The 18,944-nt window shown below is 34.0% G+C and overlaps 3 protein-coding genes and 1 non-coding gene across 5 annotated transcripts; 2 read left to right on the top strand and 2 right to left on the bottom strand.

Moving 5' to 3' along the window:
- Positions 1-1,752: 1,752 nt before the first annotated feature.
- On the top strand, positions 1,753-3,701 carry LOC118057084 (ubiquitin-ribosomal protein eL40 fusion protein). The gene is made up of 4 exons (XM_035069540.2): positions 1,753-1,966; positions 2,915-3,017; positions 3,343-3,409; positions 3,496-3,701. Exons 1-4 carry the CDS (start codon positions 1,777-1,779, stop codon positions 3,520-3,522), a joined length of 387 nt encoding a protein of 128 aa, XP_034925431.1. The 5' UTR covers positions 1,753-1,776; the 3' UTR covers positions 3,523-3,701.
- A 3,002-nt stretch (positions 3,702-6,703) lies between these two features.
- LOC118057156 (NAC domain-containing protein 41) lies at positions 6,704-7,622 on the top strand. Its single transcript, XM_035069663.1, has 3 exons — positions 6,704-6,875; positions 7,196-7,473; positions 7,551-7,622. Exons 1-3 carry the CDS (start codon positions 6,704-6,706, stop codon positions 7,620-7,622), a joined length of 522 nt encoding a protein of 173 aa, XP_034925554.1.
- Positions 7,623-8,911: 1,289 nt separating this feature from the next.
- On the bottom strand, positions 8,912-12,132 carry LOC118057083 (pyridoxal reductase, chloroplastic). Of its 2 annotated transcripts, XM_035069538.2 has the most exons (8): positions 11,639-12,131; positions 11,212-11,302; positions 10,939-11,062; positions 10,403-10,504; positions 10,134-10,285; positions 9,945-10,038; positions 9,324-9,505; positions 8,912-9,240 (listed from the first exon to the last, which is right to left on the bottom strand). In XM_035069538.2, exons 1-8 carry the CDS (start codon positions 11,988-11,990, stop codon positions 9,237-9,239), a joined length of 1,101 nt encoding a protein of 366 aa, XP_034925429.1. In that variant the 5' UTR covers positions 11,991-12,131; the 3' UTR covers positions 8,912-9,236. The 2 variants fall into 2 exon arrangements, with proteins under 2 accessions (XP_034925429.1, XP_034925430.1); XM_035069539.2 differs by lacking the exon at positions 8,912-9,240 and having other exon boundaries at positions 9,320-9,505; positions 11,639-12,132.
- Positions 12,133-12,392: 260 nt separating this feature from the next.
- On the bottom strand, positions 12,393-12,472 carry TRNAL-UAG (transfer RNA leucine (anticodon UAG)). The gene has a single exon. It is a non-coding gene; the product is annotated as a tRNA-Leu (tRNA).
- Positions 12,473-18,944: the final 6,472 nt, after the last annotated feature.

Genomic DNA, 18,944 nt, shown 5'->3' with positions numbered 1-18,944 from the left:
CAATGCAAGATAATTAAATTGTATTTAAAAAACAATAAACGGTGCAATTGTTCACATGAACATTTTTTTTTTTTAGTGTGTTAATTTTTTTAGCAGTTTTTTTTTTTAAATACAATCAAGTAAATTCACTCGCATTGTAGTATCAATTTTATACTTGATAATATTTTATCTAATTTTATTACACACTCAAAAAATTTTGAAAACTATAGTTTTTATCTGGTGAATTTTTACTTAATGGAATTATAAATAGTTTAATGGAATAATAAAAAATATTTTATATAAAATATTATTTATTTCATGATGTAATATGAGTAATTAATTCTATAATATTTAAATTTAAAACCATCAATATTAATATATATTTAAAAAATAATAATTTATAACCTCAATTTCAAAAAATATTTTTAACTAAACACGTTAAACTATTTTTTCTTCAACTTCAATTTCAACCACAGTTTTAACCAAACATCTATTTTTTCAAACCAACCTCAACTAAAAATACTTTTTATAAAATATTTTTTTTCAAATCACCGCCACAACAGCTACCGCAATATCATCTAGTCAAACGTGAAGTATAAGGTTTACATCAGCAAATTTAATCGACAAGGAGCTATATGAAACACTCGGAATAGTTGAGGGATCAACTAAAAAGGTAATTTGACCTTGGGTTTCTGATGAGGTGGACAGACCATGCTGAGGAAGGATAAAAGTGTGCCGCAAGGTTCGGGTCCCATAAAAGAGTTTTTTTTTTTTTTGTATAATTTTAAAATCCGGGCTGGTTCAACGAGTTGACTCCAGACCTGGCTGATCGGGGGGCTGGAACTAGACCGGGTTAAAAAATGAAGGAAAAAAAATTCAATATGACCTGGTTGATCCAATAAAAAACATGTTGCAACCTGCTGGTCAATTCTTTTTTAAAAAAAACAACGTCGTTTTGATTTTTGAAAAAAATTGACACGGATGATCCGGTTAAAATTTGAAACCTAGACCTTAAACTGGACCGATTACCGGGCCAGATCTAAAAATTATAGTTTTCTTCAGCCGTGATTTTTTTTTCAATCCTTTCTCACTTGCCTAACCTAAATGAGTTTTATTTTAAACTATTTTTGGCATTGTTTGACTAACCAGGAACCATACGACTTGGATGGCTCGGTTTAAATAAAATCGAATTTTAATTGCTCAAAACTAAGAAATTTTAAAAAAATTAAATTAATATTATTTTAAATAAAAATAATAAATTTAAATTGAACCAATAATCTGCTTATTGATTAGATAATTTTAATAATTCAAATTATAAATCAAGTTGAATCTTTATGGTTTTTATTATTTAAAATAATTACTTTTATACTTTTTAACAAAAAAATTATATTAATCCCTGGTGAGAAATATTTTTTACAAGACTTCTAGCTCGATAATAGTTCTAAATATAGAAATATTTTAATACCTACCTCTACATTTTTTCATTGACCATCCAAATAAACAATGGGAAAGAAAATCTCACATTTGTTGATATTATTTACTCAAAAAAATTAAAAATTAATATATATATTAAAAAATTAATTAACCAATGCCTATCCAAAAATTGAGATCTGCATGAATTAACTAAACGCGGATGACATCATCACGACTTTAAAAAATTTAGGCCTATTCTCGTTCAGCATACCACAATCCTAAAATACAAACACCACCTCAAAACAGAAGTGAAACCCTAGCTGCCACTGACCGTCACACTATATAAAGAAAGCGGGCTCAGACGGTTGCCTCACATTTGGCAGAATGCAGATCTTTGTGAAAACCCTAACTGGCAAGACCATCACTCTTGAGGTCGAATCTAGTGATACTATTGACAATGTCAAAGCCAAAATCCAGGACAAGGAAGGGATTCCTCCTGATCAGCAGAGACTGATCTTTGCTGGGAAGCAGCTTGAAGATGGCCGTACCCTTGCTGATTACAATATCCAGAAGGGTTAGTTTCTTGAATAACAATTTTACTTTTTTTTGTTTAGTTCTTGCTCCTGCTCAATTATGGTAAAATTGAAGTTTTTTTATTCAAGGGCTGATTTAGCAGTAGATTAGTTGTTGTAGTGGCCATATTTTGGAGAGTTTAAATGGTAAAAGAGAAAGGTTTGCAATTTTAGACCCAGTAGTCCTAGCCGTAAATGATGGATACTGGGCGCTGTGCGTATCGACCGGTTCAGTGCTGTAGCTAACGCGTTAAGTATCCCTCCTTGGTAGTACGTTCGCAAGAATGAAACTCAGAGGAAATGACTGGGGCACGCACAAGCAGTGGAGTATGTGGTTTAATTCGATGCAACGTGAAGAATCGTACCAGGTGTTGACGTGCCGGGAATCCTCTTGCAAGAGAGGCGTGACTTTGGGAATGCTGAATCTTTGCAGAAAATTTAATTGAAAATAAACAATAGTCAATTTGATTCTTTCATTTACCTTTAAATGAAAGGTTTGCAATTCAAAGAGTCGGTTTTTTTTGAATAATTATAACTATGATGATTGTATTGTATAGAATCTTAATGATAAAAAGAAAAGTATATAGTTTTGCTAAAAAAACATTAAAACTTTAGATAGGCTTGGTGTTTTTATTAATTTGGCTTCTGGCTTTTTTTGAATTATGTTTAAATGAACCTCTTGTGATTCAAAAGGTATAACTCTGCTGATGTATTATAATTTTCATGGTCCCATCGTAGAAAATCTTAAGCATTGGTTAAAAAAGTTGCCCTGTCAAATAACATTGCATTAAATAGATAGATGTGAAATGTTGTGATAAAAAACTTTTAACTTGGTGGTTTTTTTCTCCTAGACCAATCAAATGAATGTGAATACAGTCCTGAATTGGATATTTGCTTTGTGTGATGGGGTTGTAATGGATGTTTGATTTTAAATCTGTGTATTTGTGCAGAGTCAACACTGCATCTGGTTCTGAGGCTTCGTGGTGGCATTATTGAGCCATCTTTGATGGCTTTGGCCAGGAAATATAACCAGGAAAAGATGATTTGCCGCAAGTAAGTTAAATTGTCCTATAACTCTTCATTTATTTCTACCCTAACGATGTTGATCAATAGCTAGAAGTTCTTATGCTCATCTAAACCATTTCCCATTTAAGATACCTAACACCTAGAATGCTTTTAAGTAGTGAACAAGCTGGTAAAAATTTCATAAGAAGTTCTGTACATCCTTACTACTATCAGGCATGCAGCATGTTAAGCAGTTGTGATATTGAATGTCTTGGCCTCAAAATTTTATCTTTATCTGCGGATATGTGAATGCACTTCGTGTTATGTGGTGATAGCAGGCATAATTCTGACTGTTGAATAATGTGCTGTACAGATGTTATGCACGCCTGCATCCTCGTGCTGTCAACTGCAGGAAGAAGAAGTGTGGCCACAGCAACCAGGTAAAATCATCTCAGCACATATGTCAATTGCCTTACATGTTTTATTTTCAAAATAGTTAACACGATTATCTTGTTTTATCTTGCAGTTGAGGCCAAAGAAGAAGATTAAGTAGACTATTGATCACGAGGCGTGGTTACTGCATTTCTTATTAGGTTTTTGGATGTTTGTCTTTGATTGTGTTGGTATCAAATATTTTTCTGGTTAGGGTTCAAGACTTTCATGTTATTTGGTTTTAGAATACTTTTGTACTGTGATCTTTATTTTGAATGCTTGATCCAAACTTGACACAAATCTTTTAGATAATGTGGCAGATATCACTTAATCTGATTACAGGGAATATTCTGTTGAGTGGTATGTTTATAGAAAATGAATTTAGGTGACTTGACTTTGTAGCTACTTGGTCCTTGAGATCCGAGTTTCATCAGACAATGATAGCTTTGTAGTTACCATGCTCTCACCAGCAGCTTTGTCCATTTCAGTTTTCATATTTTTATGTTTTTATCCGTTATATGTAACATGTTCTTCAAAGTGTTTTAAATTGTTTTTTGCTTAAAAGAAACTTTAAATTTATAATTTTAGGTTTTTTTTTTTTAAGAAAAATGTATTGATGTTAGAAATGAAAAAAAAAAACTTGAAAAAAACATAATTTGTCCAAGTTTGCTATTAATGCTACTTCAGATTCGATGCACTTTCCCGTTGTTGACTGGTTTATTCTTTCGGCCTAAATTGATAATTTTAGGTTTTTTTTTTTTTAAGAAAAATGTATTGATGTTAGAAATGAAAAAAAAAACTTGAAAAAAACATAATTTGTCCAAGTTTGCGATTAATGCTACTTCAGATTCGATGCACTTTCTCATTGTTGACTGGTTTATTCTTTCGGCCTAGAATACGATTATTCCAGCATTCCTGACCTGCCATGCAGAACCGGTGGTTTTTTAGTTATGTCTAGCAAAATTTGAAGTTCCATTGAAGAGCTTTTCCACTGGATAAAATCTTTTTAGAAAAAATAAGATTTTAATGAGGCTAATCTTGAGCCGCATTCCTGAATGCTTTCATTTAAAAGAATGTTGTCAATGTAGAAAGTCTCAAAATCAGAACTAGACCAGCTCCACTGTACAGATTTTCTTAAAAACAAATTTATGGGCGTTGGGGTTCAAAAGTAGACCAGCTACTCCAAGATCGCTCGTCTTCTCGAACTATACAAGGGAGCTGCTGTATTCACGGGATATCTTGTGTTCATAATGTTATGCATGGATTTCTTCAGCAATAAGGTCCATTGATTTTCAATTAATTTCTGTTCATCTTATTTCTTCTATTGTAAATGCATGTTGACTAGCGTGTTTCCTATGGTCTATCTCACTTTCTGAAGCAACTTAATTGAACTTTACAATGCATCTCATTCTCAGTGTTTCATTGATTGTTGTCCGACATGAAGCTTGAAGTTTTGCTCTTGGTGCTCTTCTCCTCTGCTTCAATGGGCACACAACGCTTTCCTGTTTTCAGATTTTAACATAATTGTCTGAGTTTCATAATGATACATACTTTTCTGACTTCCGCACCGTCACCGCAGCCATTTTTCTCCTCTTGAGCGTGTGATTAGAGGAGACACACCTGGGTATTTGATCGTCCTTGGATTCAATTTTATCCTCTGAAAGTTGATTTATACCGACAAACTACACTTCACAAAAGGACTTGTGACTCCACCAAAGGACTTGTGCCCAACCAGAACCTAAAAGTTTAAGTTGATAAGTAAAGCTACATGAATGATTTATATTGTTCTTGAGGAAGACTCGTGGACATTCCATCTACCTTTGAGGTGTAATGATTTGTTAACCTGCATAACTGCACATACCTGTGCTAGAGAAACTCTCAGGTTGAAGAAAGTAAATATCTACAATCAACACATGAAGCATTTATGGTGCTCTATTCGTGCAAAGGTGGTCGGCTTGTGACTTCCTCAAAGCTCATTAATGCTCCATGAAAATGTAGTCTCCTGTGACAATTTGCAGAAGCTGGTCCTGGTGCTTGCGTCTGCATTGTAAGCAGTCAATTGGAATGCCGCATATTGCTTGATAATACCCTGTGCATACCTGCTGCATTGCCTCACAGAATTCCGGCAAGCTAGTGCTGTTGTTCAGTATGAAGAATTTTCAACTTCTTTCTGGAGTTGATAGATTCGGTATGAGCAGAGCAGTCTCCCATCAGTTGGCAAATAAATTTGTAAAATGCAAACTCTAAAAAATGTTAGAAAAACTAGTTGCCCAGGTCTTCTGTCCTCATGGGTTGTAAGAATCTTGAGCCTGAGCGACACTGGAGACCTGGCAACCCGAGACAGACTGCAGACCAGCCTGATTTGCTCCAGAAACTTAAGGTACATTGCATGTTTTGAGTCTCAACTTTACCTGAGCATGCTGTGAAGAAAGGACTGAGGATTTCAAGATAATTTCATCTAGTCTACAATACGAAAATCACAACTTAACATCTTATCTTTTTTTTTTTTTTACCTGCTTTGGTCCCGAAAACAGCCTACTTGAATTGAATAAGGTAGAGTCGGAGTCATAGGCATTTAAGTTCTTCAAAATCTGAACCACTAGTGCTGTTTTCCACTTTTATGATAGAATCCTGGTGCACAGGAAGAAGCACAAAAGACAACAAGAAGCACAAAAAAAACAACAGGATTTTATGAACAAAACGGGTTACAACTCTAAATTCGTAGTTTTATCCTCTAAAATAAAGTCTAATCAAGCTTTTGTTTTTCTAATGAGATTTACTTACTTTAAAGAGACCAGAAAATCGACTTCTAATAGGAAATAGAATCAAAATCCTAAAAAATTAAGGAAAATAATAAAAAACCCAAAATCAAACAAATATAAAAAAAAGTATCAAAATCAAACAAGATCCTTAAAGTCTAATTTGAGAAAATCGAAAATCTGTGTACCAGATATCCTAACAAAGCATACATGGAACTGGATCTCAAAAATCTCTCGTAAATTAAGCATGATTTAATGATTGAATCGAAAATGATGACTTTAGTTTATACACTACATCTATTTATAACATATCCATATAATCCTTTAGTTTCTACAAGTCCAACAACATCAAATCCTTGTTAGCACTGGTTGAGTTTTAATAGGAAAAGCACTGATTGAGTTTTGTAAATAGGAAAAATACTAAATTGTAGCATCAGGATTTACCATCACAAATTAGACTTGATTCAATTTCCAATCTCTCTCTCTCTCTCTCTATACACACACATTACAGTTGTTCTCTATACAGTTTGTCTAAATATCAGTATGGCCAGTGGTGCGCAAGCTTCGAATGTGCTTACTGGCTACAGATTTAGCCCTAATGATGATGATCTAATAGTTCATTATTTGAAGAAAAAAATTCTGGGTCAGCAACTTCCTGCCGATGTTATTCCCTCCACTGATGTATATGCATCAAGCCCTGATAAACTCCCCTTAGGTTTGTCTCTTTCATATTTTTTTTGACACATGAACATCTTTTTTTTTCTCTAACTTTTCTTCCATTACACCACATGTTTCCACTGTTAATTAGTTGCAACATCGGCATTGTGGCAGCCGAATCTTAGGAATAGAAATCAAATAATTTCCAGAAGAAGAAGAAGGGATCACAATGACTCTTGTGAGGTCATCTAGTCGAAATACATAAATATTAGGCCATCCACGAGATCCTAATACAATCCATCAAAACCTCCTGCATCAAGCATGAATAAAGTCGACATTATTTGTATTACTTGAAAATCTAACTTTTGTAATTACTAGACGATTTTAAAGGCGGGGTGGCCAACGAGTGGTTTTTCTTTTCGACTAGGAGCAAGGACGCTGACATTATCTTAACAGAGAATGGCTACTATGCGGTTGACACCGAAGGCACAGCCCCGATCACATGGAAGGATAAAATTGTTGGTTATGCAAAGACTCTGAATTTCTATCAAGGAAGCCCACCCAATGGATCTGAAACTGATTGGATGGTAGAAGAATTCAGCGTTAATGCTGAGTTTGTTCCAATTAACAAAGATGACCATAGCACTCAAGAAAAGGTGATGTAATTCACATCAATGCATACGTTTTAGGAATCACACTTTGTCTGATGATACTTTATGTTGTTGATGTTCAGATAGCCAACCTTGTTGTATGCAAAATTTCTCGAGTACAAACAGAACCTGAATGGGATGAGCAGTTCAAATAAGAAGAAAAAACAAAGAAGCACAAGAGAGGAAAATTTCGAATCCCAGCACTCTTGTTAAAGGAAGGCTCTCTAATTAGTTTAGGAACATCCTTATATCTTTTTTTATGATTAGTTTTCGGATACATTGGTCTAAAGCCAGCAATGCTGCGGAATTTTGACGGTAGTTTCTTCCCATGTCTGATTTAAAGAAACTGTTGTGCTTTTCATGTCATCAACCTTCTTTTTTTTAGGAAAGTTTTTGATTAATCTCTGGATGGACTGACCATTAGCATGTCTGCAAGCATTGATTACTGGCAAACAGATGGCATTTCATACACAAGTTACAGCTAGAACTTTTGCTCTTGGTGCTCTTCTCCTTTGTTTCAGCGGGCACTTAGAGCTTCTCTGTTACGACATTTCAACATGATTTTCTGAGTTTCATAACGATGCATCCTTTCCTATTTCTCAGTTGTGCTTTTCATGTCATCAACCTTCTTTTTTTTAGGAAAGTTTTTGATTAATCTCTGGATGGACTGACCATTAGCCTGTCTGCAAGCATTGATTACTGGCAAACAGATGGCTTTTCATACACAAGTTACAGCTAGAACTTTTGCTCTTGGTGCTCTTCTCCTTTGTTTCAGCGGGCACTTAGAGCTTTCCTGTTACGACATTTCAACATGATTTTCTGAGTTTCATAACGATGCATCCTTTCCTATTTCTCAGTAGCATAGGCATTGAAAGTTTCCGCTTCCGTTTCTCTACTCCTGAGCATGTGTGTGGAGGAGGTACTCGGGCTTTCGGTCAATCCAATTTGGCCTCTGAAAGTGCATTTATACTGAAGCTGTATTTCATAGACCTGAGGACATGTTGACAGGAAGAAACTTGAGGCATGTAGACTCTTTGAAAAGGCCAGTTAGTCTCGTATCCTTGATACTACAGTTAAATCATTATGTCCTCTTTCGAATTTTATTGCTCCTGGTAGTTTTCTGTTCCTCAGTGGCATTCAATAACTAGATTGGGCCCGAGCACTCTGCGCAATTTAACAACTTGGCTACGAGGCGAGATTCTTGAGGTGTGAACTCATTCATAGACATTATTGGCTTTTATATACCAAACCATCTCCTCATTACCCTGTAACTTTGGTTCATCTCCATTCAAATATTTCCATCAAGGTTGGGATCGATAACCTGACGATTAAGATTGGAGGCTCTGGCATATCCCAAATCCTTGAAGCCAAAGCGAAGCAGTCTTGCATTCAGATTTTCAGATAACTGGAAATTGTAAGGATTATAACGGTTTCTCTCAAAATATGTGCTCCGGAATGAATTGGTCAATCTTCTATCAATCACTAAAAGATACATGTTCATTGGAAATACCGAAGATCACTGAGACTAACAAATCTTGTTGAATTGTAATTATCAACATCAACATCGTCTAATGAGGGATAAAGGTCAAGCAGGAGATGCAGCTTATTGTTTTTTCTCCATTTAGTCTCTTTGCAACCCATGTCAACTTTCTCTCATGTTTTGAGTACTAATAACAGAGGATTTCTACCTGGTTTTCAACTTCTGCCTTGTCCGTGCCTTCAATTCTTGTCACAGGGACTTCCAGTACATAGATTTCTTTATCCCCAAGTCATCTGTGGTTACTCATGATTTGGTCAATAGAACTCCTTTCAAGAAAAATTTAAACAAAAATACTGAGGTTCTATACAATGCTTACCTTGTCTGAAAAATGTTTTGGATCATTTTCTGAGGAGACTCACTTGCTGCATATTCCAATTGAAGCAACTCGTCTGAACTCAAGCGCCAACCAAGGGCACCCAAGTTTTCCTCAGCTTGTTTTACTGTCTTGATTCCAGGAATTGGAATAGCACCTTTGCAAATGCACCAGTTTATAGCAACCTGCTAACATAATATCCTAAATTAGTAACACATTGTTGCTTACTATTGTTGCTTTGGAATGTCTGCCGCTAAAAGCCAAACTCAACTGACAGAAAAACATCTGGAACTACAATATATGCCTAATATAAGAGACTTAAGAGGCATTCTTTACTTAAATAAGCAGCTTGTGGATCGCCCTCTTATCCCATAATTTATTTATTTTTTTCATTTGTGCTCTCAATAACATGTGCACTACTGAAACTTGAAACAAAGCGAGATTATCTTGCTTTATTAATGCATTGGAGTCTGGCCTTCTCTGAAAGAAGTTCATGTTTCGTAAACCTGCATAGATATTATTCTCTACCCATAGCTTACTCACCTATGGTCTTTCAGACAAGAAACAATGTAAATTTTTCAATAGGCACAATCAAGAAGCAATCACTAAAAATTTGAACTTCACCTGTGATAGAGTTTTACCCCTTCTCTGTGCAATTTCTCCAAGGGAATTCAACAAAGGTTCCAGTCCTGGAAGAATTTGCCTGAATAAGAAGGCCCTACAGAAGAAAAGATCACTATTATGGGACAAGCAGTCAATAAGCAACCTCCTCTTATCACACATTTAAAGTAGCAAGTTCACAAATCTTAGTACCGAGGCCCAAGTGGAAGTCTGGACTTTGTATATTTCCCGGTAAGCATTCCGAGTCCTAAAGGACTATAAGCAATCAACCGGATTCCCAGAGAATCACAAACCTTCTTGATCTCCATCTGATCTTCTCCCATGCTTAGCAAAGAAAATTGTACCTAGTGGTTGGTTTCGTGTCAATATGAGATTGATGGTGCTAGATATAGCTGAAAAAATTGCTGTTTATGCAGCTAACCTGCTCTGCTAATGTCATGACATATTGTGCATGTAAATACCTGTGCTGAGCAAAGAGGCACTCCACGGGCTTTAAGGTAATCATGGATCTTTATGAGCTGCTTTGGGCCATAATTGCTCACTCCAACAGCACGAACTAAACCCTACATAACACCTTTCGTGAGTTTAACCATTTGGATTTATAAAGGAAATCTCAACAGATAAAGAAATTATAGAGACTTTGTGTACATAAAAAAACCAAAGAAAGGAAAAACTGATTACTTAATATTGATGAAGATGGGTAAAAAAGAAAGAAGGATAACATTGTTGTCATCTCCTCTTTAAATTTTGTGCAGTAAAAAAGCACGTTGATTCTTCAGAAAGTTCTTTCGCAAATATTGGTTCTTGAATGAAAATAAACATATCAATGTTTATGCATATCGTGTGATAATTACTAGTAATGTTCATGTCTTGCATAGGGACTAAAAAACATTTGCTTCAATATTATTCAGAATTCAACTGCGATCCTGGACAGGTTCTTGCAAGTCAACACGCATTTCTAGTAGCTGAAATCCCTTTGAAAATAAGTAATGGTAACCTGCTCATACATTGCAACTAAACCATCCCAGAGAGCTAACTCTTGTGGGGGAGCATAGTTTGCAGTAGACCAGTGTAGTTGACCTATGCCTATCTGCTCAACTTGCAGCCTTTCCAACGACGCCCTGAAAAAACATTCAAAGCCATTTCAGTTCATATTGAACATGATAAAGCTAAGTGTCTTCAGGGAAGCATACAGTCAAGTTTTTGAAAAAAAAAAAAGAGAAAGCATGCACTACATGAGACAGAAAACAGAATAGTTAGAGATGTTTACTTGCAAGCTTTCACAAACAGCCCCGGTGTCAGACGCCACGGGTATGCTGCAAACTTGGTAGCAATCACAATGTCATTTCGCATCTGTTGTCCTGAGAATTAAGGCACGAATGCACTTAGTGACAACCAAAACACATTCTTTCCCTGTCTTTATGCAAGGATGACGCTCACAAAGGTGGGGCAATGGTTAAGATTTAGCAGTATTTCTTCATCAAGTCCAGCGATCAAGTGGATATTGAAATCATACTTCATGTCTATTAACAGAAATCATGCATTCATTATGCCACATTGATCATCAAATTAATCACTACAAACTGGATTAAATCCTGTGTCAGTAATTAAGCAAAAAGGGCCAGTATCATTGTTGATTAAATCCTGCATAATTCAGTCAATACAAGGAAGTAAATGAAACCAAGAAAGATACCAACCTGGAAATTCTTGTATGAACTTGCCAAGAAGCTTTTCACTTTGGCCATTTAACCTGCCAGTCCCATAAGAATCAGCAGTATCAAAGAGATTGATGCCATTCTCAACAGCCAGGTTAAAAGTTTGTTGAAGATCAGTGTCCATCGATTCTTGGTACCCCCATAAAAGCTGGTTGCCCCAAGCCCAGGTTCCAAAACCCATAGGAGAGACAGTAAGTGGGCCCATCTTCACCTTCTGCCAAGGCCAGAATGGAGGGAATTTGAGTGGCTTGAAAGGCAAAGATGGAAGGGAAGATTGGTTTGAAGAGTTAAAACAGCTGAAATAGGCTGTTGGTGTGGAGATTGAGATTGCCATGTTGCTCTCTTTTTAGGCTGCTTTCTTGCAGAGATCAGTGGCAAGAAGGGAAGAAGGAACACTTGAAAGAGTTGTGTAATAGTTGGTTGCTAGTTATGTACTTGCTTTTTTGTGGTCATTATTCAATGTTGGTGTGGATAATCAGATGCTATACTCTCTATATATATATAATTCATGAATTTTTATGTTTTTATTGAAAAAAATCTCAGTTTCTTATATTGAATAACCCCTCATATATATAATTATGAAGAATGTCTTCTCTTTTTATGAGAAATGCTAAAATTAATCGGAAACGGAAAGAGGGATCAAATCTCAAGAAAGTTTTCAATACAAGGATGGATTTAGAAGACAAAAAAGAGAGTTAAAGGACCACATTAAAAAAACAAAATAGGATGTGAAAAGTGACAGCTGTGGGATTTGAACCCACGCCCTTTCGGACCAGAGCCTAAATCTGGCGCCTTAGACCACTCGGCCAAACTGTCCTTTGTGAATGAACAACTGTAGTTTTACTATAATATCCACAACCTACTCTCCAAATTTGAAGATTTGAAGGTTCAAATAAGAATCCTTGAAGAAGCTAGGAATGAAGTGTTATTTGTGTCATCTCCAGACATCTCCAAGGAGGAAATCACGAGAGAAAAATAAGGCTACCTTTATTCTGACTTGCTTAATCAAACTATATGTGGACTGCTTAATTTGTTTTGGAGGCCTCGGATCTTCCTTTTCCTTTTCCTTTTCTTTTTTCATGTGTTTGCTTCCATTCATTTTTCTTTCTTACCTGCCGACACTCATAAACTCTAAATTCATCTTTACGTGACACTAGTTTGTTTATTTATGTGACTAACTGGATATTAAAAAATCAATTTAATTTAAAAATTTAAGTTGTTAGGTGAAATCTTAATAAATAATTTATATTATTATCTAACACACTCCTTTAAGTGAAAGTTTTTTAAGCTTGAAACTTATACAGATTCACGTTACCTTGTTCTTAATTTTTATCGAATACATAGGGATAGTGAGATTTGAACTCATGACCGCTTGGTTATCAAACTCTGATACTATGTCAAAAAACCAATTCAACCTAAAAGCTTAAGCTGTTAGGTAAGGCTCCAAGATATAATTTTATATTATTCTCTAATACTGGACCTAAATAAACATAATAAATAAGTTTTTGGGAATTAGTAACTACTTTTGTCTCTTGATGTATTTTAAAAATAAATTTTATTTTTAAAAAAATTGAATTGTTGTTTTTTTTTAGTGTTTCATTATCAATTTTAATTTGTAGATATTAAAATTTTAAAAAAAATATAGATTTTAATATAATTTTTAAAAAAAAACACAAAGCATATAACCCTAGATAAATTTTACTTAACAAAGGAGCCATAAGTACCACGCCAGAATAGAATAATGATGGCGTCTATGGGGAAAAAAGCCAGCAACCGAGGCAAATGGTCATGCTGAGCAGGACAAAAACTAACTGTCAAAATCAAGGAAAGCTCCCTCCCTCCCTCCCCTGTCTTCAAAGAAAATCATTAATTCTTGCATCAAATCCTGTCTCTGAGACTGATACAGTGCTTTTTGTCTTTGAACGGCCATGATTACCCACTAAGGTAAAGTCATGCATGTACTTGCTTGCGTGACCCGTCAAAACCAGAACCCTCCTCCTCCTCCTCCTCCTCCTCCTTTATCACTGCATGTCAAAGAACTCATTCTTGCATCTTTCTTTTGTTATGTATCTATTTCTTTTGGTACTATATTTGCTTGCTGTTAACGACACTTTGCAAGTGGAAGATGAGTTCGGGGTGGTGAAATGGGATTATGTTGTGATTCTGATTGTCAATTTCATGAATTATTGCTCCTCTTTTTTCTTTTTTTCTGTTTTTAAAAAAGGTTTCCATGAAGAAATTGCTTAGATATGTGTTGAACATTACACTAGAAACATTTCACGCTATCTTTTTTTTATTATTATTATTAATATGGTTATTCAGGTTAGCTTATGTGTATCTTAAATTTTCACAAACTTTAAAATTAACGATCATATAAATCTTTAGTCATCATCATATTAACCATTATTGCAATTTAGATAATTAAGTTGATAATTGCACAAGATTTTGGCTTTACAACAGTAAAACAAGTTATATACATGTTTAGTAGAAGAGGGGAAAAAATAAAGATAGAGAATGAAAATGTATTTGAATAAGTTTTGGAGTGGATTTTATATCAAAAAATATTATCCATTCTCTTTGGTTTTTTTATTGATTCAAAAACAGTAATTAAATGCTATCTAAATGCTGGACTAAAACAATATATTTTTTAATTAAATCGCAATAATTAATATGAAGTGCAAGGCAAAGATAAAAAAAATCTTGGCAATATGAACAACTAGAGCTCACATAAAGCACATGTTAAGAGAGAGAGAGAGAGAGAGAGAAAAGAAATCACATAATTCTTGGAGGTTCGAAATGCTTGTTTCCTAAGAAGTAAATCTTAATTTTAAGATTAAAAAGAAAATGGTAAGTATTTATAATTTCTATGACACTTTGAATTAAAAGGATTTATTAAGTTAAAAGAGAAAAGAGTGCTAAGATTGGGCCGGGCCATATTTGTGTATTCTTACTATCCGGCCCAATAAATACAAATTTATAAAGCGGGCACCCACTCCACCTGGCCTAACCTAACAATTATCTATTATAAACGTCCAATGATGGAGGGTGAGGTAAGAAAAGGATACACGCTCGTTAATATGTTTTCCGGGTATCAGCGCCCACTTGCTAATTTGAAAACAAATTATTATTCTAAGCACTTGATTGCACAAACTTTATACTTTGGAGACTTTTTTTTTACTTTGAAGACATAAAACTTCAAAATAAAATTATACCAAAATAACTTTTATAAGAAATCATACGAATTAAGATAAAAAAAAAACGTATAAATGTTCTATATATATAATATTAATTATTCATTAAATAAGATAATTAATCTAAAAAAATCATCCATTCATGCCAGTTCTATTGGAATTCAGATTTTAATTGACACTCCTACAAAACTTCGAAATAAAAGATTAATTAAATTGTAACAAAGAAATAATTTTAAAGATGAAAATAACTTTTTAAAATGATAAAATGGATTAGAATAAAAAAAAAATTGGCAAATTGTTTCTTAGCGAGTATTAAATGAGTGGGCAAACCGAGTACGAGCCAAATATGAGTTTAGAGGGTACCTTTTTAACTAGTATATGCAAGACATTTTTTGTAATGTGTTTTTTAACAATAGAGCCAAATATTTTTTGTGTTTTTTTATTATTTATGTGTTGATTTAAAAAAATAAAAAATACATATTATTTTTATATTTTTAAATAAAAAATATTTTAAAAAACAATCATTACCACAATATATAAAACACTACAATAATCACATTTCAATACCATTTCTGTTGGATTTCGGGTACAAATTTGTTAATTTATTTAATCAGATTTTAGAAAAAGTATATATATCCGGAATATTATTCGTGCATTAAAGATGGATTATTTTCTTTTGATCTCTCCTTCAATTCCAAATCACAAGGCAATAAAACCCACCAGCCGTAAGGGAAAAAAAACAAGGAAATATGAATTAATTTCTTGTAGATGGAATTCATGTTGTAATACCTGTCACTACATGGAATCTGATTCATGGTACAAAACATGACTGAAACAGGCAGTCATGAACAGTCTTATGTATGCTTTGATTTTCATTTTACCTTTTTTTTATTATTTATTTCCTAAAATTAAAGAAGCACATATATATATATATATATTTATACAGAGAAAGAGACGTAGAGGGTGTGCGTGTTTGATAGTGTGATAGTGGTTGCTTTTTAAATAGTTTTTCATGTTGAAATACATGCCAATAATATTTTTTTATTTTTTTAAAAATTATTTTTGACATCAGTGCACATCAAAACAATCCAAAAAATACAAACCACATTTAATTTTAACAACAACAAAAAAATTTTAAAATTTCTCAAAACACAGGTAAAAACAGCCCCAAACATCCATGAGTCATGATGGCCAAAATCTAAGGGTAGAAGTCGAAGGGATTCTGTTGCCAAATATATTCTTATTGTTTTGTTGTATTATTTATGAGACAGCAGACTAAAGGGAGAAACCAAATTTTTATACAGCTGGGTTCAAGAAAAATGACCATAACTCATGGACGGCCAGACCCCATTTTCTCTCCCTTCTCTCTCCTTTGGGGCCCTTTTTTTCTTTCCAATAAAACTAAATGATTATTTTCATCATCATGTTTGTTGTTTTGTCCATGGTATTTAGCACAAAACCCTTATTCATTCCCTTCTGTTTCGTCCCTTTATAGCTACAATATTTCTGGAGAGCTTGTTCATCATCAAGAAAAGAGAAAAGCTTGCCAAGAACTTAGAGAAGATGGTAGCTAGCTAGGAAGCTTAACTTTTGTGGTGAATGTTGTCTGGTTCAAGGCCTGGCCACCACATCTCTTGGTGAATATGTCCTCGGACCAGGCTTCATTCCCCTCAATTACTGCTTCCATACATGCATGAGTTCTTCAGCTATATATATTGCTTGATTGATCATCATCAATTTCAAGATATGGAGGTGATGTGTAGTGTTTTTTCTCTTTTTTTTCTTTTATTTGATCTCGGTAATTTATCAGGTTTTCTCTAATTGGATTCTATGTTTTAGTAAATTTCACATAGATCAAGGTTGTTGACTAACTTGTAGCAGATTGGTGTAATGATGAGCCATTTTGACTGTCTTGAGATCACATGGGTAGACACATAAATTTCTATCATTACTTCGTGTTATAAGTATGAATGATCCAAATTACTATTCAATTATTACTTATGTTTTTCAACTTAGGTTATCATGGGGCTATGAGATTTTGTCAGTTCTCCTCTTTTTCTCCCTTTTCCAATTAACCTTTTTGTGTTTTATCATCATTGGATACATGGATTTTCACATGTTCAAATGTTGTTTCGAAGGGAATGGGTGTGTGCCTGCAACTCTCTTCTCGAGCAGTAGCTAGGGTTAGTCTCTCTCTCTTTCTCTCCATATGTACCAATATATTATTCTTTTTATGTTATCTTTTCAGCCTTCTCTCCCTTTTTTTTAATTAGGTTTAGTGCAGTAATGGCAGGCATGTGATGATCAACTTTCTTCACTCTTGCAGAGAGGTTCTAAAAGAAACGATAAAAGAAATTTTGTCAAAAACTTAGCCTGCAGAACTTGAAAGAACAAAACCCTTTTGAACATCAAGGCATGCATTCTCTTTTTTTATATCTTATTTCTTGATGGGAGTAACTGGATCTGCAGAGTTATGTAGATAGATTATAGATATATCGCTGCTCTCTTACCTTTACCAATGTTTAATTTCCAGTTCATTATATATTTATTATAAACTCAACATCATAGAATATATCCATTGACATTTTAGTGGAAGACAAGCAGCTGCACTGAAGATTTGAAGCTGAGTATAGCATGCAGTGGATATATTCTCTCCTATTTGATTCCCATGGCCACACTTTCTTTACTAAAAGAGAGGTATCTTTCTACTTCTATCTTTTCACATCCTTTCTTCTTGTTGACGCAATCAAATTACTTGATTATCTTCTACGCATTTTATTCCCTTTCCAGATCATAGATTTATACCATGTTTACGGCTAAAACCTTGATTAATTGATGTGTTCAAGTTGGTTTTATCCTTTGGAAAAACACAGGACTTGAGCTACAAATGGCACTGTACACCTTTCAAATCCCTACAAATGCAGCATGAAGAAGCTCTGTAGCAAATCTTGTTTAATTGTGTTTTGTTTCTTGTGAAATAGACAAATGAGAAAGCACTGGGATCTAACTCTAGAATATAATGATGTCGACACATTATCGTGGAAGATTTTGATATCTTTGATCATCAGTTACAACTAGAGTTATTGATTTGTTCTGTGCACCTCTAGGGTGAAAACAGTTGCATGGAAAAGGAAAGGTGGTCATGGAGATTCAAGCCATGTCATGCAACATTTACTTTCTTTCATTACTATGCATGATTTCACTACTTGATCATGAGAATGATGATGCATTCAAAAGGACTGTGATGATGATAATGATGAATGGCCTCTGTAAGCGTCAAAATCTTTTACTCTGTTGGGTTTTTTTAACTTTTTTCTGAACAATTTCTCAACATACGTCATGAACACCAGCTAAATTCAGATAAAGGCATCTGTCAAGTTCCTGTTCTTGGCAAAAACCCCATGACAAAATGTCCAGTTCCAAACTCCAAGGCCTTGTCTTTTAATTGCAAGAACTCTCCTTAGTTACCAGTGATTCCTATGTTTAAACAATCACCTTCTACTTTGTGGACTGGTGGTGGCATGTTTGAATCTGATTTTTCAATTTCTTTGTCGATTTTTATCATATAATTGACATATTTCTTATTTTATGTTAACTCTATTTCTTTTAAAGTTTGTTCAATAATATGGAAGTAGGTTTTAAAAGTATTTTTTGTTTGAAAATGTATTTAAATAATAGTTTTTATTTTTTAAAATTTATTTGACATCAACACATCAAAACAATTTAAAAATTAAAAAAAAAATTGAAGTAAACAATTTAATTTTTTTTAAAAGCAAAAACAAATAATATCATAGCACAAATTACTCACATTCTTTTGGATCTGGAAGATTTTAAATTTTGGTGCTAAAATGACATGGTGAATTTTGCTTTGTTTAATGAAAATAGAAAACAAAATTTGTATGCAGATTTAACATAATTTGGTTTTATACTTGAAATGGAGATAGAATTAATCTCGGGTTTGAATTCAAGAAGAGATCATAATCATTAATTTTTTTTATATAGATGAATGCTATAACTTAGTCTAAGATCATCCCGATGAAAGAAAAAAATGATCTTGAGGGGTAATTAGAGATGACTCGAATGTTTATTATTATTAT

The sequence above is a fragment of the Populus alba genome, chromosome 15 (genome assembly GCF_005239225.2).
Source record: "Populus alba chromosome 15, ASM523922v2, whole genome shotgun sequence".
Taxonomy (NCBI): Eukaryota; Viridiplantae; Streptophyta; class Magnoliopsida; order Malpighiales; family Salicaceae; genus Populus; species Populus alba.
This window is presented reverse-complemented; position numbering and strand designations above follow the sequence as displayed.

Excerpts from the sequence above, each read along its gene's own strand:
- LOC118057156 (XM_035069663.1), top strand. The coding sequence starts at position 6,704 with ATGGCCAGTGGTGCGCAAGCTTCGAATGTGCTTACTGGCTACAGATTT. Across the intron at positions 6,876-7,195 it reads CCCTGATAAACTCCCCTTAG|ACGATTTTAAAGGCGGGGTG; the intron begins GTTTGTCTCTTT and ends TGTAATTACTAG. Across the intron at positions 7,474-7,550 it reads ACCATAGCACTCAAGAAAAG|ATAGCCAACCTTGTTGTATG; the intron begins GTGATGTAATTC and ends GTTGATGTTCAG.
- LOC118057084 (XM_035069540.2), top strand. The coding sequence starts at position 1,777 with ATGCAGATCTTTGTGAAAACCCTAACTGGCAAGACCATCACTCTTGAG. Across the intron at positions 1,967-2,914 it reads TGATTACAATATCCAGAAGG|AGTCAACACTGCATCTGGTT; the intron begins GTTAGTTTCTTG and ends GTATTTGTGCAG. Across the intron at positions 3,018-3,342 it reads GAAAAGATGATTTGCCGCAA|ATGTTATGCACGCCTGCATC; the intron begins GTAAGTTAAATT and ends TGTGCTGTACAG.
- LOC118057083 (XM_035069539.2), bottom strand. The coding sequence starts at position 11,990 with ATGGCAATCTCAATCTCCACACCAACAGCCTATTTCAGCTGTTTTAAC. Across the intron at positions 10,505-10,938 it reads TAGTTGCAATGTATGAGCAG|GGTTTAGTTCGTGCTGTTGG; the intron begins GTTACCATTACT and ends GGTGTTATGTAG. Across the intron at positions 10,039-10,133 it reads AGACTTCCACTTGGGCCTCG|GGCCTTCTTATTCAGGCAAA; the intron begins GTACTAAGATTT and ends TTTCTTCTGTAG.